This window comes from Capra hircus, chromosome 8, assembly GCF_001704415.2.
Source record: "Capra hircus breed San Clemente chromosome 8, ASM170441v1, whole genome shotgun sequence".
Taxonomy (NCBI): domain Eukaryota; kingdom Metazoa; phylum Chordata; class Mammalia; order Artiodactyla; family Bovidae; genus Capra; species Capra hircus.
In genome coordinates, this window is record NC_030815.1 from 101,370,829 (window position 1) to 101,395,343 (window position 24,515).

The 24,515-nt window shown below is 35.9% G+C and overlaps 1 protein-coding gene across 4 annotated transcripts in view; it reads right to left on the reverse strand.

The window, feature by feature from the left end:
- PTBP3 (polypyrimidine tract binding protein 3) overlaps nucleotides 1–24,515 on the reverse strand; it is an 88,339-nt gene that overhangs the window by 22,144 nt on the left and 41,680 nt on the right. For 3 of the 4 annotated variants that reach the window (XM_018052601.1, XM_018052600.1, XM_018052599.1), the window contains 5 exons: nucleotides 23,587–23,756; nucleotides 21,085–21,231; nucleotides 12,759–12,923; nucleotides 3,311–3,421; nucleotides 1,674–1,848 (listed from right to left, as the gene is read on the reverse strand). In XM_018052601.1, coding sequence (XP_017908090.1) covers nucleotides 1,674–1,848; nucleotides 3,311–3,421; nucleotides 12,759–12,923; nucleotides 21,085–21,231; nucleotides 23,587–23,607 — 619 coding nt within the window. In that variant the 5' untranslated portion in view covers nucleotides 23,608–23,756. The remainder of the gene's footprint in view (nucleotides 1–1,673; nucleotides 1,849–3,310; nucleotides 3,422–12,758; nucleotides 12,924–21,084; nucleotides 21,232–23,586; nucleotides 23,757–24,515) is intronic. The other variant, XM_018052602.1, reaches the window with a different exon arrangement.

Genomic DNA, 24,515 nt, shown 5'->3' on the forward strand with positions numbered 1-24,515 from the left:
ACTTGATAGCCAAGCTTTGGCAAACTTGAATGACAGCCCGTTTCTATCACCTGCTATTAAAATGCTAATTACAAAGACCTTTGGCTCTGCCAAGTTGTACATATGAGTAGAGGCTGATAACAAACACAGCTCCCTTCAGTATCTACAAGGGATTGGTTCCAGGACACTCCCAACTCCCAACCCTATAGATACCATCAAAATCCAAGGATGCTCAAGTCCCTTTATAAAACGGCACAGTATGTGCATATAATCTCTGCACACCTCCTGTATACTTGAAATCATCTCTAAATTGCTTATAATACCTAATATGTTGTAAAGGAAAGGAAAGTGAAGTCGCTCAGTCGTGTCCGACTCTGTGACCCCATGGACTGTAGCCTACCAGGCTCCTCTATCCATGAGATTTTCCAGGCAAGAGTACTGGAATGGATTGCCATTTCCTTCTCCAGAGGATCTTCCCGACCCAGGGATGGAACCCAGGTCTCCCACACTGTAGACAGACGCTTTACTGTCTGAGCCACGGTAAAGACAATGTAATGCTATGTAAATAGTTGCTGGTACAAGGCAAATTCAAGTTTTGCTTTTTGGAACTTTATGAAACTTTTTTCTTCTCTAAGTATTTTTGATCTGTGGTTTGTTGAATCCACAGATGCCAAACCTGTAGATATGGAAGGCCAAATGTATAAAACACAAAAACTTGGTTAGACTAAAACAGAAACTTTAACAATTCAGGGACACAAACTGAACAATCCATTTGACTTTTTCCAGTTATAAATAATAAGAAGCTTTTATTTTAAATTTACTGTTTTCTAGAAAATTTGGACAACTATTTGGCTAAGGATTTTCTCACCTGTAAAATGAAGATAAACTAAATACCACTTAAAGTCTGAGTTAGTATTTTATGGTGTCATCTGGGAAAGAAAAATCAATCACGAAGGGTAATAAAATTTAATACCTTATCTAAATAATAAACCACATTTGAGTGCTGCAAAGCCAAAAAGTACATTAATCTAGTGATATATTCAACTAGGCTATTCACTACTTTTCCTTTTACATAAAGGTTTACTTCAAAAGTTTAGATTACTGAGACCTGACCTTAAACAAAAGAAAGAAGCTCTTCAAAGCAACATTAGCATGAATAACGCAGAAGATTGTATTTTTATTAGTGCAAAAATGCAATTTCACACAAACTTAGGGTAATGACGAAAAGTTCTGATGTTTAAAAAACAAAATCCTCTTCTTTGAATAAAGAAAGAACATACTACCAATTCAGGCCCTTGTTGTAAAATATCACTACTTTAAAAAGGAGAAGTATTTCTCTCAAGAGCACTTATGTCAATATTCTGCTGGCTATAAATCAACTTGTTTAAACCAACAGTAATATATAAGACTATTAAATCCAGACAAATGGTTGTATGGTTTATAAAGAATGAGCAATATTCTTCAATTAATGTTAGAAAATAAATTCAATTTTAGGTATCCACTTGTTTTTGACAACTAATAGAATCTACTAATATTAAGATTCAGTTAATGAACACATTTTTGTTCCATGAGTCTCCCTTTTCTCTAGAAATCCTGAGAGAATCCAAGAAGAAATCAGCTGACATATATGGATTAACAAATTAAACTTTTAACTTCAGAAAGCTTGTTCTATGACCCAAAACAGAACTACTCACCAAAAGCAGCAGCCATAGGGGGTTCAAGGGATGGCTGGCCATCACCAGTGGGAAGGTCTAAGCGAGTGAAGTCTCTGCTTTTGTCATTATTATATTTCACATTAAGGCTGGTGAGCTTGGAGAAGTCAATACGCAGAGTGCAGCATGCATTATAGATATTCTGGCCATCCAGAGCCTAAAGCACGTAAGAAAGGGACTGATGTTTTGCAAGACAACAATAAATCAAGTAGCCTCTACTTTGACAAAAAGTGGCAATCGGGCGTAAAGTAGAGAGGACTAAACTAAAAGCCAAAGAACTGTTTTTCCTTTTACCTTTATCACTAACTGTGTGAGCCTAAGAGAGAAAACGATAACTCTATTTCTCAGTTTTTTCTTCTGTAAAGTGATAATCTCTTATTTTATCTATGGTAAGATAAGTGGAAGAGGAGAAATGTATAAGCTTGAAAACCTATAACACATTATTGTACACTGTACTAATTATGATTATTCTAAAATGTTTAAATATATTTAAATTTAACATTTCATCTTAATTCATATTAGTGCAGTTTATATAGGTTAAGATGATATAAAGTCTTTGTAAATGGTACTTGTCAGAACCACAATATGTGGAACAGTATCAACCACTTTTTTTTGTTGTAAATTTATTTTCTTTGAGTAACAAGATTGAGGGAAGTTTTAAGTCAGAGCAGATACAAGACCAAAAATTAGCAATCTCTTCTTTCATAATGATAAAGATCTTCCAAAGGGATATTTATAGCTACTAATGACTTCCACAAACACTTGAATTTACAAAAAATAGATACCAGAAACTAAAACACAAAAAATGAAACAAAAAACAAATGTACTAAAAAACGCTTACTTATCCTAACAGTTACTGACGAGTATGCCATCGTAAAGGTACAGAACAATGCATGCAGGCAGAGCTACAGCAAATATCAATGTCATTCCCAGTCAAGAGCTCACTATGTGATACACAAGGTGCTGTCCGCCTCAGTCTCTATCTTCGTGAAAAAATTAGAAGTGATTCAGATACTGATACAAGATAGAATTAGAGTTAGGGATAGATCTCAATAGGAGATGGATCAAACACAACTAAACTGAATGTGAAGTTTTATATCTTGTCAAAAGTCAAGCACTTGTGTGCTAAAAAGAAGCCAGTATGAATTGAAAGCAGCATATTTCCTAAGATTTAATGTCTATCAATTTAGAGCTCAATGAGATTCAACAGTGAATATGGTTGCAAAAATATAAAAATCAATCAATCTTTGGCTCACTTAATAGAAGTAAATGAGGGCACCAGGGCAAAGATAATTCTATTCTGTTAGTTAGATTAAATCAGGAGTACTTTGTGCGACTCTAGTAGACTTCAAATATGACAAACAGAAATGAGTCCCAGAAATATAAGAAATGATAAGGGATTTGAAACCATTTCATATGAAGAAAGGAGTAGCTTTTAGACTATAAAAAGAGCAAAAGAAACAGTACATTTAAAAAGGACAAATTAGTTTGTATATTTTATTACAATTTTTTAAAAAAAAACATAGTAAACTACAGCATAGGAGAAGACATGATGACTTTCTTTGGTATCACTAAAGTGACTCGTAACAAGTGAAAAATGAAACAAAGATCATAATTACCATTTTGGCATAATGTGCATTCAACGGGTCAGCATACTGAAGCAAGGCTTGAAACTGATTATTCTTTGTAAAGGTGATAATCTTTAAGACTGTGCCAAATTTAGAAAATATCTGGAAAAAAGTTCACATTAGGTTAAATTTAAGGGAAAAATTTAGCTAACTTATCTTTATAAATACAACTTGATTCATAAATCTCAGTTTTAAATGAAAATTATATCCTTTATTAAAACTACTGGTATCAAAATTACTTAAATCAAGCTTAAGATGTTCATGTTCTAACACCCATACATGGCTTAAAACAGTGTCTGACATACAATAGGAACTAAATATTTAACCTATTTTATAACTTGTCATAATTGGCACAGTACTGAAACAGAAGGTTACAACAGGAATTAATTAGTGCTATGAGATAATGGTGTTGCAAAGCATATATCTGGAAATGGAAGAGTCACACAGATCAACTATTTCAGCCTGAGAATCAGCATCTACTTCCTGAAATTTTTATAGAAAGGAAAACTACAAAATATTCAACAAAATGAAGAACAAAATGTCCAATGCTCTATTAACTCATCAAATAGCCATAGAGAATTGTTGTAAGCTCTGAAAAAAGTCAGGAGTGAACAAAGTAGAAACAAGAATCTCAGCAGTGGTTCATCAATTTTAAACAACAGTACCATACTAATGCAAGATCTTGATAATAGGGGAAACTGCGTCTGTGGGGGTAAGGAGGTATATATATTCTAAGTAAGAAACAGTTATCAAGTTGGCAGATACATGTCCAGATATATCCTGGCAGATATATAAAAAAGCCACTTTAAATGCCAATGTTCTAAATACGCTAATTAAAATACCGAACTGTTAGAGTGGGCTTTTTAAAACACACATGCAAGACCCAACTCTAGGTTATTCGAAAGAAATCCACTTTAAATATAACGACTTAAGCTAAAGAGAGAGAAAGATACACCATGCTAACACTAATTTTTAAGAAAAGCTGGCAGAGCTATATTCATTTCCTACAAGGCTGACCTCTGAAGAAAAATTATCAGGGATAATGAGGGATGCTATATAAGATAATGGGAGTCATTTATCTAAGAAGACAGAACAATCTTTAAAATGTATGTGCGTAACAAAAAAGAACCAAAATACTTAAGAAAAAAAGCTGTTAGAACTACAACAACACTATTGTTGGAGACTTTAATAATATCCCTCCAATGCAGACTTATGGGTAAGTCTTGTATTGAGACTGTGAACAAACGTATGGATACCAAAGGGGAGAGGGGTTGGATCTAATTGACATTTATAGAATAATATATCCAATAATAGCAGAATACGCATGAACACCAAGACAGACATATTCTGAGCCATAAAGCACACTTAAATTTAAAATAATAAAAATCATACAATGTATATTCTCAATTATTGATTTAAATAAGAAACCAGTAACAGGAAAAAACACCTAGAAAATCATAAGGAAGGAAGGAAGGAAGGAAGGAAGGAGTCTCTGCTCTAGCAAAGAAAGACAAGACAATAAATTAGCAAATAAATAACAATACCTGGTCATACAAAAGTATTTTGTTTTAAAAATAAAAGGGAAAGGGATGAGCTTGATGCAAGTTGGGAAGGTGCAAGGGTGCTTAAGGAAGGCCTCTCTGAAGAGTCTTTGGAGAAGGAATTAGCAGAATGAGGGGAAGGTTTCCTGACAGACCCCTGGTTACCAATGCTCTTACAACACTTGTTCTACTTCCCCAGCACAGTTCACGGCCAGGCTTCCTACAATGCATTATGCGCTCCTCTGATGTCTCATTTCACATCTGGATTTTAATAAGCCAGAAACGTGTCTTGCTTCTTAAACCTAAGTATTCCCTATGCTGGTAAGAATTTGCTGTCATTACATACTATGTATGTGTTTCCTTAATAGGCAAATATCCTGCTTTTTTATTATCAGAAAGAATGATCAAGAATAACTATCCTAGAGGACAGGCAACAAAAGAAAAAATAGAAAAATTCAACTACATCAAAATTAAAACTCATGTTCACCAAAAGACTATCAACAGGATTGAAAAAAGGCAACCCACAAAATGAAAGACAATATTTGCAAATCATTTATCTGATAAGAGGAAATATACAGAAATATGAAAAGAATTTCTACAAGTCAACAACAACAAAAACCCAATTTAAAAAACAGGCACAGGATTTGAAAAGAACTTTATCCAAAGAAAGGGCTTCCCTGATAGTTCAGTTGGTAAAGAATCCTTCTGCAATGCAGGAGAGTTGGGAAGATCCCCTGGAGAAGGAAAAGGCTACCCACTCCAGTATTTTGGCCTCGAGAATTCCATGGACAGTGCATGGGGTTGCAAAGAGTCGGACACAACTGAGCGACTTTCTCTTCACTTTTCCAAAGACACTTCACTTCTCCAAAGACAATCAAATAGCAACAAGCACAAGAAAAGATGCTCAATGGCAACTCGTGTCCATCCACAGATGAATGAATGAATAAAACGTGGTGTATACATACAATGAAATATTATTCAGCTTTAAAAAGGAAGGAAATTCTCACACAATACCGATGAACCCTGAAGACACTGTTATGTGAAATAAGCCAGTCTCAAAACAGCAAATGATGAGTGATTCCACTTTTATGAGGAACCTTGTCGTTGTTTAGTTACTAAGTTGTGTCCAACTCTTACGAGTCCATGGACTCTAGCCTGCCAGGTTCCTCTGTCCATGGGATTTCCCAGGCAAGAATCCTGGAGTGGGTTGCCCTTTCCTTCTCCAGGGGACCTACTTGACCCTGGGATCAAACCTGTCTTCTATACTGGCAGGCGGATTCTTTATACCACTGTATAGAGTCAAACAATTCTTATAGGAGATCAACAAGACTCGTGAAACTAATTTGTCTTGGAAAGGGTCACCAGAAAATTGCATTCTTAAAGATGTAGTCTGAAGGCTCTCTATTGAAATTTAAGATGTTTTAAAAAAATATATAATTTCATTATGGTCATACTTCAGAGTTCAAAATGTTAAGACCTTAATCCCTCATATAACTCTATTTTGAAAAACACTAGGAAATTTTTGTTTTGCTCTTTTAATGAAAGGTTTGGTCTTATAATAAGTACTTCCTCAATACATACTCATATCCTAGAGAATAAAGTTTATAAAATAATACCATGGACTTCCCTCGTGGTCCAGTAGTTAACAAGCTGCCCTGCAAGGTTTGATCCCTACATTCCCCTGGTCGGGAAACTAATAAGATCCCATATGCTGTGGAGCCCATGTGCCACAACTAGAGAGTCTGCGTGCCGCAATCACTGAGCCCATGCACCACAATGGAATATTCCACGCGCCGCAACTAAGGGCCAACACAGTCAGATAAATAGATAAATATATTTAAAATGCATATGTGTGTGTGTTATGATTACAGTTATGCATAAGTCTGTATTGGAGGGATATTACTAAAGTCTCCAACAATAAATAGTGTTTTTGTAGTTCTAGTAGCTTTTTTTCTTAAATATTTTGGTTCTTTTTTGTTATCCATATATATTTTAACACACACACATATACTTATGTGTATATATATAAAAGGAGATATATTTAACTGCCTAACTTCCCTCCTTCATACTGCAGACACAGGTAGTGTTCTAAAGTACAAGCCAGATTAAATTTTTCCCTGCTTAAAATTCCTCACTATCTCCTCATTATCCACACAGCAAAATCCAGGCTCTCTGGTATAACGTACACAATCTCTCCCTGGTGTACCTCTCCAACCTCATTTCCTGACACTATTTCCCACTATTTATTTACACATTTTATTTTATACTATTAACATCAACAACTATTTACACTATTTACATCAACAACTATAGTAGTTCTCCAGATACACAAAGTGGTTTCAGACTTCTATGCCTATACATGTGGCTTTTTCCCTGTTCCTGTATCTCTTTACATAATGCCTAGGAAATTTTCATTTATTCTCTTTCAAAACTCAGCTCAGCAATAATGCCATCAGAAAATTCTTAGCCTCGCCCAAACCTCAATAGAGTTCATTTTCTTTACCAAATATTTTTATCCCCTTCTTGGCCTCATACAAATACTTATCTTGCTGTTTTACTTATATTGTATTATACATTTGTCTACATATGTCTCCTTTAATTAGACTGAAAGTTCCTTGAAGGTACATTGCTTGTCTTGGTCATTTTGTTAGCACTGTAGACAACTTCCTGGCACATACGAGGCACAGAGTAAAAGTTTATTATTAATTGATAAAAAAAATTATACTCTGAGACCTGACTGAAGAATAATGGCAATATGCAAATTTTAAAATGATAAACATTTCTTTTGTAAATTATCTTGTTAACAAAGTAACAAGAACATATAGCTTGCTCTAAATTTTGCCATTTTTATACTATATTATGCTATAGGACCTAGTTAATTTCCACTTAATCTTCAGATTTTGTTAATGTTTAGATTCCTTTCTCTCATTTAATTTGAACAACAGCCTGAAGCATATCCTCCCTGGCAGATGTGTTTGGCTGTATAATTTTCATCTGAATGTGCTAAGAGAATATAAATGTACTCATCTGGCTAACCATGCTCTCTAGAGCTCCCTGGATTGTATTTACTGAGGAGCTACAAAGATCAATCTGATATTAAAGTAAGCAAACACCAATATCAGGGAATTCAGCAATGCCTTAAGTGTGATTTTTAACAACTTTTTGTAATTATCAAAACACTTATTTTTAAATAGATTTGGCCTCAAAAGATCAATGTTTAGGAAAGTTTAACAAATATTTTTATTGATTACAAGGTCTTTGACAACTTCCCTAATATATATACTTTGCTGTCATAAATACAAATACACAGAGACTCAACTCTTGATATGTCTTGTGCATTTTACATTTTTTAGACTTCAAAATGGGACTAATAAAATACAAGAGATCAGATTCTGGTAACATTAATCTTCAGGGTGAGGAAGATTAATAAAGAGTGATAATGAGAACTTGCCAGAAACTGAAACTGTTCACTAGTATTCACTTGAAAAAAGCATTATTCATACTAGAAATTTCTAAAATAGCAAGCACCTTAGCCACAATTTGTTTACAATAGTTTTTGTAGGCAACAAAAAAGGTGACTTAAAAATTAGAATTTGGAGGCTTCCCCGGTGGCTCAGTGGTGTAAAGACTCTGCCTGCCAATGCAGGAGACACAGGTTCGATCCCTGATCCAGGAAGACCCCACACACTGTGAATAACCAAGTCTGTTTGCCGTAACTATTAAAGCTGTGCCCTAGAGCCTGGGAACCACAGCTACTGAGCCCAAGGGCTGCAACTACTGAAGCCCACACGCCCCAGAGCCCACACTCCACAGCAAGAGAAGCCACTGCAATGAGAAACCCACGCACTGCAATTAGACAGCAGTCCCTGCTCACCACAACCAGAAAAAAGCCCACAGAGCAACGAAAACCCAGCAGTCAAAAAGAAGAAATAAGTAACTTTTTAAATTAGAATTTTATATTACTAGTGTTGATTCTTTTATTCGATACAATAATAATTGATTTTTGCAAGCTATTTATCTTTATACTTCGATTCAAAAAGGACTTATCTGTCTTTCATCCTGAAGAGATTCATCTATTGGACCTCTGTTGGACATAACTAACACCACACACGATGGTACTTCAAAGTAACAGATTCCAAAAAAATACTGTTTTGCCTTACTCCATTAGTAGACAAAGAAGAATTGCAGGGCTGAGTTTACATAATGGATCACTTGATGAATGCCTTCTTTACCTACAAATACTAAGTGATGCCATTCAATCCCGCAGCCTTAAGTGCCAGTCATGCAAATAATCACCAATTTTCCAGTCCTGAATTCTTCCCCTCAATACAGACTTATTTCCCAAATGTTTCTTCAACATCTCCCATTGGATGTCTAACAGGTATCTCCAACTTAAGTTGAAAATATACTCTTGATTCCTCCCCTATCTCCCACCCTTGCCCCACATCTCCCCCCGCCCACCCCCAGTCTTTACGATCTAGTATAAGATGGCTCTGCTTTACCAGAAGTTTACATCCACAATCTGGAAAGCATTGATGGTTACTCTCTTTCTCTTCATAACTCACATCTACTCAACCCATCAGCACATCATTCCAAATACATATGTAATCACCACTTCCAGTGCCCATGTCCCCACCTGGGTGACCACCATCTCTCATCTGGACTATGCTCAGAGCTTTCACTTATGCCTATGTGTGTGTGTTAGTCACTTACTCGTGTCTGACTCTGCGACCCCATGGACTGTAGCCCGCCAGGCTCCTCTGTCCATGGAATTTTCCAGGCAAGAATACTGGAGTGGGTTGCCGTTTCTTTCTCCATCACTTATGCCTATAGTTCATTCTTAACATAGCAACAAGAGTGGTTCTGTTAAGACATTCAGCCTGTCCTCTCACTCTTCTACTCAAAATCCTGCATGGCTCCCTATGTTACTCAGTGTAAAGATTATAAAGGCTCTGCATCATCAGGTCTTAACCCGTTCTCTGAGCCTATCAGTCGTAGCTTTCGTATTTTTTTATATCCAATGACAGTCTTTTTTCTGATATTGGAATACATTAAGCACACTTCCATTTTAGGGACTTTGCACTTGCTGTTCTGTCTGACTAGATCATTATTTTACCACATATACACATAATTTAACACCCTCACATTCTTCAGGCTTCTGCTCAAATGTCATCATATTGTAAATACTTCCGTCACCTGAAACTTCTCTCATCTGAAATAGCACTATTACCATCTCAGTCACTCTTAATTTCCCACCATGAGCTAAAGGAAAAACACTAGCTTCCATAGATGTTAGAGAGCAGTTTAGCTAATGTCAACTCTTCAGCAGAGAATACAGAAAAATTTGCTAATTATAACATGTGCAACCAACTCTACTCTTTCATGTATTTCCCAATCACAATATTTATCACATTTCATGCTATTACTTACATCTTACCCAGAAGGCCACAAGAGCAAGGATCTGTTTCTTACAAAGCAACAGCTTCTTACTAGCATCTATTAAGTACAGTGAACACTTCTTGAGCGCTTACTATGTAACAGGCACTGCTCTAAGTGCTTCAAATGCATCAACCCATGAAATCCTCATAACAAATGTATAAAAGAGATACCATCTTCATCCCCGTGATATAAATAAGAAAAAGACATAGAAGCAGCAAGTTTCTTGCCCCAGGTTATAGAGGTAGTAAGTGGTGGAGCTAGGGTTGAAACCAGCTCCAGAAACTGTACCCTTTCCTACTTTGCTATACTGTACTTAAATCGGTTAATGGAATAGAGTGCCGGGGGTTAGGGCTTAGTTAATGTAATTAGAGAAAGACACTCTGAGGTGAATTTGAGCTGAAAATGGAATGATGTAGATTCAGCTAAGTGGCTAGGCCCAAGAAATAGAAGACAGAAATGGACTAAGACAGAAATATGAAGGGTAAGAGGAAGAGGGTCAAAGAGCCAGAAAAGCCGGGGTGCTATTAGCAGAACAGTCAGGAAGTGAGGTTACAGAGACAGTGAGAAGTCTGATACGGGGGCATTAAGGGCCCTGGTAAGGAATTTTGCTTTTTGCAACAGTACTGTGAAGGAGGATTCAACAAGAGACTGCTATAACTAAAGGGCTGAGAGTCCTATCCCAATGGTTACCATTGAAGACTCAGAAATACTTCTCTTCACTTGAAGGACCCATGATCTTTAGGGAAAGAAACAAGGTTTGTTACTGGTCTCAGCGAAGTGACAAACGGAATAACAAAACAGGACCACACAACCTGGGCTAAGTGCACTGCTGACTGATAGCAATGTTGAGCCACAGGTGCAATAACATCTTTTGAGAAGCAACAGAAGTTAGCAGCAGCAGCTACAGCGCTACAGGAGCAAAAGCAAACAGAAAATGCTGATGGATCACAGAGAGCTCGATGCTACTTGGGGGGATGAACAGAAGAAGCGAAAATCCATCAGGACAAAGAAGCCAATCAAAGTAACTGCTGAACCCTTTTAGGAAACAACAGTGGCTATGAATACCACTGCTATGGTATTCATACATACCACAGGACATGCTTCACAAACGTACGTATTTAGAACACGGTACTCAGGAAACTATTATAGGGAACAGAGTAGGCATAATAAATGGTATATTTTGATATTTACATGCATAGCATGTGAACCATGCGCTGTGCTTAGTCATTCAGTCATGTCCAATTCTTTGCAACCCCATGGACTGTAGCCCACCAGGCTCCTCTGTCCATGGGGATTCTCCAGGCAAGAATATTGAAGTGGGTTGCCATGTCCTCCTTCAGTGATCTTCCCAACCCAGGGATCAAACCCAGGTCTCCTGCATTGCACGTGGATTCTTTACTGTCTGAGCCATCAGGGAAGCCCAACATGAATCATATTAGGAAATATATCTGAGCTCTTATTACCAGTTGGTACAATGACTGTGGGGAAAGGAACAACTTCTAAGGTCCCCAGTTCCCTTATTTGTAAAATGTGAGAACAGGAGAGGATACATTTCAATTCTTAGATATACGTGCACACATACGACCCCCCATGACTCTTCATTCAGTAGTACAAACCCAAAGGTTTAGAAAACAGTTAAAGTGATTCTAAATTGGCCTAGGGTTATACTGTTTAATATTATATATATTGAGATATAAATATGAAAATAAGCATATAATGTTTCAGTGCTTTAAAATAATTTTTATATATAGGTTGTTAAGTATAATGAAATGGACACTAGAGTTGACATCAGGAAGCTTGAATTCTGACTGGTTCTTCAATTATTCTTTACAATACTTATCAATTATTAGAGATTTAGTTTTATTCATTACAAAATTATATAATAACTAGATGACAGATCTTGCAATTCTTAAATTCCATCTCTTCACAGTAGGCCATGATGTGGTACACTGCCTCTTATCAAGACGGTTTAGACATAGTAATGGATAGTCTATGAAAGTTATGTTGAAAATCAGTATTTAACTTGATACTTCCATATTACATGTGAAGTTACTCATATCTTCCTTTTAAAGTTTTAAAATAAAAGTGCTTAAATGTATGGAGGAATCTATAGAAATAAATTTGTTGTTTTCTATATTGATGTTACTTTCTCAGGAATAACTAATACCAATTTTTTTTTTAAATAGGAGTCTATGGTTTGTTCATTTTCATGCTTAGGTATAAAAACACAGAATTCTTACATTCCTTTTTAAATCAAGTTATTTAGGTTAGAAAAAGGAGGCTTTCAAAAACTATCTCTAACTGACACTATTCCTTGCCTGAAACAGGATGCTGCAGACTTTTATTATTTAAGTAAATACATTAACCAGAATCAACAACCTGAAAAACTAAAGACAGAAAACATTAAAAGTTACAGAGGTCATAATTGACCCTGCTTTCATAAGCATGTTCCTCCTTACCTGATGAAGAACTTCCAGGGTAACAGGATAAAAGAGGTTTTCAATAATTATTCGGAGCACAGGGCTCTGCCCAGGGAGGAGTGTGCCTTCATTGGTAGGCGCTCCAGGAAGGGCCAGACTTCCTGACTGGACCGCACTGACAGCCTGCAGTGCAGCTTGGGCTCTCTATATAACAATCCAAAATGAGAACTTGTGGTTACACAGACACATTATATAATCCTTAGTTGATGTACATTAATATGAAGTACTATGGTTAAATAAAAATATACATATCTGGTAAACTTTCTCTGGATGCATATATCCTAATACTATAATCAGTCAAAAGTCAAAAGTCTTATTTTCTTATCACAGTGACACAATATTTAATAAAATCGCTTAAATTTACTTGAATAAATGAAAAAAAATACAACCAAAAAAGAAGAAAACTTGTATATATCTTTCATATCCTCATTTTTTAATGACAAAAGGGAAGAAAGCAATGTGAAAGTAACATTAAAGACGACTTAAAAAAAATCACTCAAATCCCTTTTCTTTTTTCCTCTCTGAACAACTGAGTTCTAAAACCTCTGGGTGGCATATGATAGGCATAAACAAGGAGGAGCTGTAGTGGTTCAGAGTGGGGCAGGGAGGGCATCCTGGCATGGAGCATCAGAGCCTGAGCAAAAAGAGGAAGGCATCCATGTGCCTGGCAAGGGGAACCTGATCCCAAACAAGGACAGTAAGGCATCTGTGAGTGGGCGGCTCACTGCCAGCTGTCAGAACCTGGGGAGCATAAGAAGGGTAAGAAAGATATCCAGAGGAGAGCAGCCTAGCCAGGATTACCAGAGCCCAGGGAGAGTCAAGAAGAGGGCCACAGAGAATTGGGGGCTTCCCTGGTGGCTCACTGTTGAAGAATCCACCTGAAATGCAGGAGATGCGGGTTTGATCCCTAGGTCGGGAAGATCCTCTGGAGAAGAGACTAGCTACCCACTCCTCCAGTATTCTTGCCTGGGAAATCCCATGGACAGAGGAGTCCACGGGATACAGTCTATGGGGTCACAAAAGAGTTGGACACTACTTAGCAACTAACAAAAGCAGCCGCAGGGAATAGGTAGCCAATGTAGTAAAGATAATTCAAGTAGGGAGGTCAGTCCATGGGGCCTGAATGGAGGAAGGAATTCAATGGGGGGGCAGCCTGGTATGAGGTGTGAGAATCCAAGAAAAGGAAGGCAGAAAAGTTTCTAAATATGATGCTCTATTAAAAGGAACCGCGGTGCTCTAAAAAATGTCTAGTTCTACAACTGGAGCAGGAAAGCACAAGATGAGTGTACAACATTTCCAGTTTTGTGGGGTTTTCTTGTTGTTGTTTTGTACCGGAATGCAAAACAGTTTTCAAAGAACAACAGAAGCAAGCCAAAAGGACACAGAAGACAGTTTGAAAGGGGCTCCCACTGGCATTATTTGAGAACCAAAATAGTGACTGTAACAAATAAAAACCCATCAAATAAAACAGGAAACCTGCAAGTCCACAGGCTGATAAAAGTTGACAATTGATAAGGAACAGTCTATTTACACTGCTAAAGTACCTCCCCTCAAATACTCTTCTTTCCTCCTTTGTAAGTCATAACTTTACACTAGAGAAGCCAGGCAAAGAGCAGTCAAATCAAGTGATCAAAGAGCAATGCAGCAAATTGAAATTATGTGCCACCTGATATGATGCAATGAGAAAAAAAGAGCATTACTTCTGTGATGTTCCTGTCAAAGCTGCATACACTGAATCTTATCACAAGGAAACATCAGCCAAACTCAAAAATGAGGGATAGCCTAGTAGATGAGTAGCCCATAATTTTCAAAAGTATCAAGGTTATGAAAGTTAAAAAAAAAAAAAAAAAGAACTTACTGTTTGAGACAAAGGGAGACTAGAAGATATGATTTCTAAATGGAACATGCGACTCTGAATAATGCTTATTCTGCTAGAACAAACATCACTGGGACAACTGGCAAAACTTAAATGGGGGCTAAGGGCTGGAGGGAAGTAATACATCAGTGTTAACTTCCTGATTTTGACCAGTGCATTCTGGTTTGTAAAAGAATATCCTTCTTTGAAGGAAATGCACACTGAAACTTTGGCCAACGAAGACACGCCAGATTAACAGTTTTTTCCCAAACGCCTCAAGTAATCAGAACTTCTTCGTATTGTATTTACAACTCTTTTTAAAAATTTTGGGACTGTCTCAAAATTTAAAACAATTATTCAAGTGAAAAGGGGGAACTGAAGAGAAAAAAAGCATGGTTAATAATTAAGCTAATAATTAGTGAAATTAAATGTAAGTTTAATCAATCTTGTGTTCTGTACTTATAAATTTCCTAACAATAGTGATAATGAATAAAATGTTTGTGCCGAAAAAATGAAAAACCATCCCACCACTTTAATGCAGAGTCTTTCATTTCTATATCTTGTATTCACTTGCAATTTTAAAGATCATAGTATTGTGTCACAGTTCTTTGTTATTTTATATTAACATTTATTTTTTTCATGACTTTAATTTTAGTTTACTATTTATTATACCACCTTTCAAAAGTGGGATGAGTAGCTTTTTAACATTTTGTTATGAAAAAACATTAAAATAAATGTCTTTCTGAAAAGTGGCAGTCTTTTCTGTATGCTTAATAACTGAACAACTTCCACTTTTGTACTTATATACAACTCTTTTTAAACCGTTTAACATCTTCTGCCATATAAAGACTTTTATGTATCAAGTAATACTCAAACTGCCAAATGTTCAGTTTCCAAATTATCTCTGAGAACAATATATGAATAATTTAAATATTTTATATCATTAAATACATATGCGCCTGTAAAGTCAAGTGTGTGATACTGAGCACCCCAATTCTGCTTCACACGTAGCAGTTTATCTATTTTATACTGGGCTCCCCAGGAAATTTTTATTTGGAAAACAGGGTTGTACTGCTTTTAAATTTGAAAATTGGCTCACAGTCCCACAGTAAGCCTTTAAATAGGCAATGATGAGGTTTGGAGGTCATTCAAAAAAGACTCAATTAACACAGGGATTAGAATTAGCAAACAAGAACACTGAAGTAGTTATTATATCTGTATCAAGTGCTCGCGCACACACACACACACACTCACTCACACGAAAGGTTAAGCAGAGACATGGAAGACAGTATTGTTCAACAGAATTTCCTGTGATAATGAAAATATTCGACATCTACAGTATATTGGATACTAGTCACTGGTGGCTAGTGAGCACTTGAAATGTACCTAGTGCAACTGAGGAACTGAATTTTTTTTTTAATTTATTTAAATTTATTCACATTTAGCTAGCAGCTGAGGGGTTCCTAGGTGGCTCAGTGGTAAAGAATTCACATACCAGTGCAGGAGATTTGGGTTCAATCCCTGGGCAGGGAAGATCCCCGGAGGAGAGCATGGCAATACACTCCAATATTCTTGCCTGGGGAATCCCATGGACGGAGGAGCGTGGCAGGCTACAGTCCACAGAATAACAACAGAGTCGGACATGACTCAGTGACTAAAGAACAAGCGAGCAGTTACCATATTAAACCTACTGAACAAGCTAGCAGTTACTCACAACTTTAGAATGGTAAGGAACAAACATCAACACGGTGAGGCTCTCAGCGGAATAATGGTTCCTTTTTCTCTCACATCAGGAAAGGAACCATTATTCAAGATTTAATCATCCTATCAAAACTAAGCCTGATTAACTGAAAGTAAATGTAACCTCACTGACATTTTTTTTTTTTTTGGCCACACTGTGTGGCTTGTGGGATCTTAGTACTAAGTGTGGAGTCCTAAGCACTGAACCGCCAGGGAATTCCCAACCTCACTGACTCTACTTCCTTATCTACCAATCATTCAATCAATTCTTTTTATTAAATAATTCTATATATATGCTCACTACTGCTATATTACAGTTATTGTTGCTATTGTTGCTGTTCCTCCTCCTTCACTCCTTCTTTGGCATAAAAGATCTCACACTGGAGAAATATGGGAAGATATGGTATACACTGTCTTAATCACTCTACAGTTGTCAACATACTCCACGTGAGTACTTCACAGAGCACTGAGTACAAAAGTCTCCACATTGCAGGCATGCAAAAAAAAAATTTTTGACAATAAAAATCTGAGAATGATTGGCTTAATAAGTAACTCTAGTTTCAATTTTCAATTAGGTAAAAATATTTAAGGAAGAAAATGAAAAGTAGAGGGACACGCTTCACTGAGGACAAAAGAAAAGTGAGGGGGAGGAAAAAGAAACGTCTTAATATGAAGAGAGAGTTCAGGTACACAGAAGACATATTTTCTGTGTATCTGCTGCTAAACATTACGAGGCAGCAGAATTTTTATTATGGGAGATAATTTTTCAATGTTTCAGCCACAAACTCTCTGGAATGGTTACATTAATTAGTAGTACAGGAAATAGCAGTATTGTGACGGAAAAACCAACAAATACTCATTGAGGTTGGGAACATATATACTTCATGTAAAATTTAAATATGCCTAGAAAATATAAAGAAGGTATTTCTAAAGTTGAGATAGAAATGAATATACAACAAAATTCACAGATCTTTAAATGTTCAGTTTGATGATTCTAGGGGAAATATTTTAAGGAAAACATTTTCCATGGTCATCATTTTGCAAATTTATAAATTTCTACCTATAAGATCAAGAAAAACTGTCTATATAAAAATGACTGCTACTAATACAACCATTTCTCAAATGCTGCACCTCAAAAATACCATCTAAAACTTTTAGCTCTAATTTTAGTTTAAAGCAAGGGAGGGAAATAGTTGATATTCACCTGACCCTCTGCCAAGTATGTCCATAAGTATGTTTTGGGATATCTTGCTCTTCAGAGAAGAAAAGAGAAGGAAACAGTAATTTATCAGCTTCTGAGGGCTGTAAGAATAAAAGAACATCTGGTACCTTTCATGAATACGTATGTAAACAGGTACCTTCAATTTTGACTTCAGCTTTTGTGTAGGACTCTGAATAAAAGAAAACCATTATTTTATCAAAAGTCAATCAAAAAATGGACAAAAGTAACAAAATGGCAAGGGTACTGGGAAGAAATCAAGGCTATCTAAGAATAAACTAGGTCATTTGGGCTGGCTTTGGTTGCCAAGCAACTGGGATTTCTCACTGTTTCCCTTTAGAATAATCCAGTCTTTAAGAGTTTTATTAACTTGTTTGTTTCTTCTTCAAGACTTAAACATAATTAGGAATCACACTAATGACAAAACTGCATGACTTATACAAAGGAGAACTGAAAATTCTACTGAGAGATAGGAAATAAAATATAACTTCCTCCTCAAAAGGATTAGTTAGCAATATAGATATGTTATTATCTCCATATTAATCTATAAAATCAAACCAATTCAACTGTGTTTTGGTGGGGACAGGAGTTATCAAAATAATTCTAATATAGCCTGAGAAATAAAACGTATTATACATTTAATTTCTAAAAAGAGAGGGGAAGAATTGAGCCTTGCCCTACAGTAGATTAAACCACAGGGACACTGAAATAGGAACGGAACAGAACGGAATCCAAAAGGTAATCCAGATTAGACATAGACCGCATACCACGTGAGCAGCACACACATGAGGGTAGATGGAGGTCACGCAAGCAAAATGTGTAGTCATGTCTAACAAGTATGTTTATCCATGTTGTAAGTAAGCAAAGCCTGTGTACAGAAAAGGAGAACATGACTAGGGACAAGTTTTACATGAGTGGATAATAAATGGGTTCCTCAACCACAACAAAAGAGAAACTGGTCAGTGGGAGTAAGCGAAAGACCCTAGCCTCCCTCTCCATCCACAAAACAGTCTCAACAAAGATTTAAACACTAAAATAAAGACAACCAAAACACTAACATATCAGAAAATATAGGTAGAAAAAAACTTTTTAATCTTGCTATACTGGGTTTTTATGAGTATGGTACCCATGTCAGAGATCACAACACAACTTAAGAGACTTGACTTTTACATAAAAATAATTTTAAAACTGAATTAGCAAACAAAATTCAGAGACAGAAAACAGAATGGCAGCTGCCAGTGGGGGTAGGGGGAAATGAGCAATCAGTATTTAAAGGGTACAGAGTTTCAGTCTGGGAAGAGGGAAAAGTCCTAGAGATGGATGGTGGTGACAGGTTGGGCAATGTGAGTGTATTTAATGCCACCGAAGTGTTATTCACTCGCTTAGTAATTTCTGACTCTTTGCAACCCCACAGACTGTAGCCCACCAGGCTCCTCTCTCCATGGAATTCTCCTGGCAAGATTACTGGAGTGGGTAGCCATTTGCTTCTCCAGAGTATCTTCCCGACCCAGAGAGTGAATCACATCTCCTTCATTTCAGGCAAATTCTTTACTGTCTGAGCCACCAGGGAATGCCATGGAATGCCACTTAAAAATGATTAAAATGGTAAATTTCATATTATATACATATTTTATAACAAATGAAAAAATGGGGAGGAAAACTGCATTAACAGAAATCACTATAAATACTTCACAAGTTATTACATAAAAGTAAGTAAAACAATAAGATATAATTTGTTAACTATCATATTAACAAAAATGGACAGGAAAATCGCTTGCTCGTATATTATCAGTGGCACCCTAAATCAGCAAATAATCTTTACAGAAAGCGATATTGCAATGTGTATCAAAACATAAAACATACACAGGCTAAGTACCAGCAATTCTGTTGCCAGAAACAAAAACTATAAGATAATGGTGCAACTGTGCCAAGATATGTAAGAATGCTGCTGCTGCGTCGTTTTAGTCGTGTCCGACTCTGTGCGACCCCATAGGCGGCAGCCCACCAGGCTCCCCCGTCCCTGGGATTCTCCAGGCAAGAACACTGGAGTGGGTTGCCATTTCCTTCTCCAATGCATGAAGGTGAAAAGTCAAAGTGAAGTCGCTCAGTCGTGTCCGACTCTTAGCAACCCCATGGACTGCAGCCTACCAGGCTCCTCTGTCCATGGATTTTCCAGGCAAGAGCACTGGAGTGGGGTGCTGTTGCCTTCTCCTATGTAAGAATGCTACTATAGTACTATTTGTAAAAGCGTAACATTGCAAACAATCTCAATGTCTATTAACAAGAAACTGGATAAATTATGGCTGTCCTTTTGAAGCAAGTATTATGCAGTCATTTAAAAATGATGAAGTAATAAAAAGTAAAATAAAAAGTATGAAGTAATTGTGTATTTCTTCTCATGAAACAACATCACTGACCTACTGTAGAGAAAAAATAGTAGCTCTTAAAACATTAGGATTCCACTCGTGTAAAATTATATACATAGACAAAACCTGAATAGAGAAGGGTACACAGTAAAATGCCTGCAAAATGTTAATCAGTTATACCTAGGTAGCTGGATTGTCTTTTGTTTTTTGTTTTTCTGGATTGTCTGAATGTTTTACCATGAGCATGTATCCTACTTACAAGGCAATGTTTTACTTTAAAAATTTTATACATTTAAAAATATCTAACATTTAATTTACTCATTTAGATAATTTATTATATGTCATTAATATGTCAGAATAAGTTAAGGATTAGACGCAGGAAATGTGATTGTTTTTAAAAATGTGGAAAACTAGAATTTAATTTAAGCAGCTTGCATTATAATGATTTTCAACACAGAAACAAAGAGCTGAAGGAGTTCTTTTGCCTAGCACAAGACTATCAGGGCCAAACAATGCTCTCAGCATAATATAAAACCTATTTTTTAAAATGTACTTGCTTCGTGGATAAATTTTTCCTACCCTTAAACTACTTCAAATTACTATTTTAACTACTTAAAAAATCAACCTGGAGAGACAGAAAAGTTTCAGTATGAATTATATCAAAACTGGAAAATGAGGTAAGAAATGTTCATATTCTATATTCCACATTTTTCTTGGAGAGTCAAAAATCATTTAATTAACATATTTATATAAATTCTTATTGTAACAATAGGAGCACCACTCAACTTCTCAATGCCTTTGCTACATATTCTGTAAAAAGAAAGGATTGACTTTAGATCTGAAATTTTAAGAGACATTAACAATGTACTTTCCCCCCCTTATGGAAACAGTTTCAAGGGAAAACTGATTGCCTGCCACTTCCAAGGCCATATCCTCAAACACAGTTTCAAATGGCAGTGCTTTCTTATTGGAGTCTTTGGATAAGAATTTATATATACAATCTTTATCAATAGAGCATCTCATGATGAAGGAAAACACATGATTTTTTTTCCACTTAAAAACAGAAAATTAGTTATTATATCATGTATTCTTATAACTATTTTTATAAATGACATTAATACTTACAGCTTGATTAGGCAGATTGTCAGTCTTAAGTTCTCTGTGATTGGAATACTGAATAAAAACAGGCTGGCTTCGAAGGTGAGGAGTAACAGGAGTGTAATAATTCACCATAGTAACAGCAGCTTCCTCAGAAGCCATTTCTAAGAAAGCCTGCAATAAACACAAGAAAGTAAAATGAAAGCTCCTGTTTTTGAAAGGCAGCTAAGAACTATTTTGTCATTCTAGCTTGTTCTAAAACTCATGCATTCTTAACAGAAGTCATATTGCCCCCAAGGGGATGAAAAGAATTTTGTTTCTAACTGTATCACTGGTAGTTACTGAAAACATATTTGACAAAAGTTGGGTTCAATAAAGGATTTGGGATTGGGAAATTGACAGTTGACTAAATAACTGTGTGGTTTTTGGTCTTCTTCTTACTTCCGTTTTTTCTAAAATTTAGAAACAACTAAAAAAGCAAAAATAAATATGTACATCACTACTATAAATAGACGCGTTCAGTTTCTTCTTAAAAATTTCTCCAATGATCTGTTCTTCTTTGCCTTTTTATGAATGTAATTAGAACATTCATGTGCCAAGGCTCAAATTGTACCAATTAGGGAAATGGGAGAACATCCTATATTAAGTCAATATTGATTTGATTTGGGTCATTCAAGTGACCTTTTTTGGCTATTGGTAATCACTGTACTGATATTAGCTATTTGAAGATGAAAAAGAACTGAGATGGAAGAAGCTCCTTAGGATCCATGTCTCATTCTGTTTATGGCTTCTCCTCACCGTCATGACTCCCATTAACTTATGTGACAGGAATCGATACTTGTTACAGACCTTCAAGGTGGCAGATTTTATCACCCTGTCTCAATGGTTAAAAACATAAAACATATACTAACAGTTCTGGGCCCTAACTACCTCTAAGAACACTTCCAATTTAAAGTACAGGAAGAATTCATGATCCAAATCACTATCTTCAAGGAAAGAAACAGATTTTAAGTCATTTACAGTATCTAAAAGGTACAAATGCCCATGATACACTTTAAAGCTTCTATCCAATTGTATAAGTAATACAGTTTTTCTTATATTTCTAAGAGAAGTAGATAAAAATGATCAAGGTAACAAAAATAGCTATGGCAGTATTTCCCAACTATCTGGTTTTTTAAAGTCATCTTTTCAACATAGAATTTGTAAACTGTATTCTAATAATATTCACCATATGGGGAGAGTCTCTTCCTGTAAACTCCCTACTAAATGTTGAGACTCCTGCAATGTCACACAAAGGAAAGGCTGAACAATGTCTTTGGATATTGTGATTCTAGTCAGGAAATCATTCCTATACGTATATACAACCTAAAACTTCATATGTAAAAATAAAATTTTCCACATGGAGTCCAGTAAAAGACTTATTTATGTTTTCCCAAAGTATCCAGCCAAGGATCAACTTTCATAATGTAGGAATGAAGAGAAAATCAAGTCACTACCCACAGAAAGGCTGGTGAAAATAACCCTTACTCTATCCTCAGCACTCCACCTCCAAGCACCATGGAATGATTATGCCTACAAGTACTACTATAGTGACTCACATCAGAATCTCTTGCTGAAGTAGATTACTAACAAGGTATTTTCTGAACAGGATTTAGGATCAAAAGACAAGCAATTAACAGCAATCAGCACTACAGAAAAATATAAACCTAGCACCAATAGCAGAAACAAAGGAAACTGTGACATTGCCTGCTGCCTCTCAGAGTTATCTGACATAAAATATACGATATACTACATGAAACATACTAATGTACGTAACACGTGCCTGTTAGACATCAGACAGCCATTAGACATGGTCATGTTGGCTCTTTCCAAACTGTGCAAACCATACTATTCTCAATAGTGGCATCTGTAAAGAAAATTAAGATCCAAGTGCCTACATTACCTCTAAAAGATATAAGAAAAATGTATAAACACAACAAGGACCGAATACTAAGACATACTACTTAACTTCTCCAGTTCTTAATAACCTCAACTACCTTAAACAAGGCTGTTAATTTAAATAAATAGTTTACTAAAGATAGGGGTCTGAATCAGACATCATTATCCAATCTTGGATGGTAAATAATCTCTTCTGATAATCACAGGATATTTTCATAAACCATTTTGTGATTAAGAATGTAAAATATGTTTGGTCAAGATAATAAATAAGAGAGAATCCTGTTTTCCATATAATATTTTTGTTTATTGCTTCCTGTCATTAAAAAAGTTCTATTTTTAAAAGCTATGTAAATAGAACAAAATTTAGGAAAAAAGTTCAAGAAAATAAAAACCTTTCATTTCTTTTATTTTGGCTGCTCTTTGCAGGATCTTAGTTCCCCCAGCAGGGATTGAGCCTGCACCCTTGGCAGTGAAAGCACAGAGTCCTAACCGCTGGACTACCAGGGAATTCCCTTAAAAATAATGTGTGTTTTTTTTTTCCACTAACACCCAGAAATAATAATTGTGGGTCAATCTTTAACACTTACATACCTGGCTTTTTCCTTTCAACATCAAAAGATTAGTTACTTTGCCAAATGGTAGACCTAATGATATGACCTCTGCTTCGGTGACATCACTTGGAATTTTGCGAAGATGGAGAACACGGGAAGGCGAACAGGGAGGTCTATCTCCTTTAAATTTCTTGTTGTCATTCCCATTAGCTAAAAAATACAAGATTTGTTTTTTAATTGCTGAAACTAATTTGGGTTGACATTAACCATATCATCACATTTGATCTTCCAAGAGTTTCAGGTTTTGAAATTCAGGAACTACGGGACTGATGGGAGAAGAGTAGAAGACAGTTGAAAACAAAACCATCTGCTTTTCAATGAGTGGTTTTTTAAAAAATTTTCACTGCAGGTGTATTTTTTTAAAACTGAACTTGGATTTTAAACTTCAAGAAAAAGTGCTTGATAAATGAATTACATATGTTGAGGTACCAAAAACCTCTAAATGGTCAACTATTTGTTGTGAATAGAAAACAATAGTTATATCATCTTTAATTTATCTTAAAAGATGCTTTTCTAGTTTGTCCTATTACTAATAAAACAGAATAAAAACTTTTAGGATAGATGGTAATAAAAATTTCATGTTTATCACACCCTACAAAGATTTAAATTTGAGATGCATTTTTATGAAAATAAGTTTATTTCTCAGGCATTATACAATTTTTGCCAATTCACTTTTTAAAGTACTTTCAGAAGCTAAACTGTGATTTCCTTAGGATAATCCTATTCTTTATGATATAACAGGCAGCTCTTGACATAAGTATCATCACCTTTTGGAAATGCAAATTTTAAGGCTCATTTCAGACCTACTGAATCAGAAACATCCCAGTAACCTGTGTTTTTAAAAGCTCTCTAGATGATTCTGAAGCAACCTAAAGTTTGAGAACCACTGTTGTAATCCAGTATGCCAGT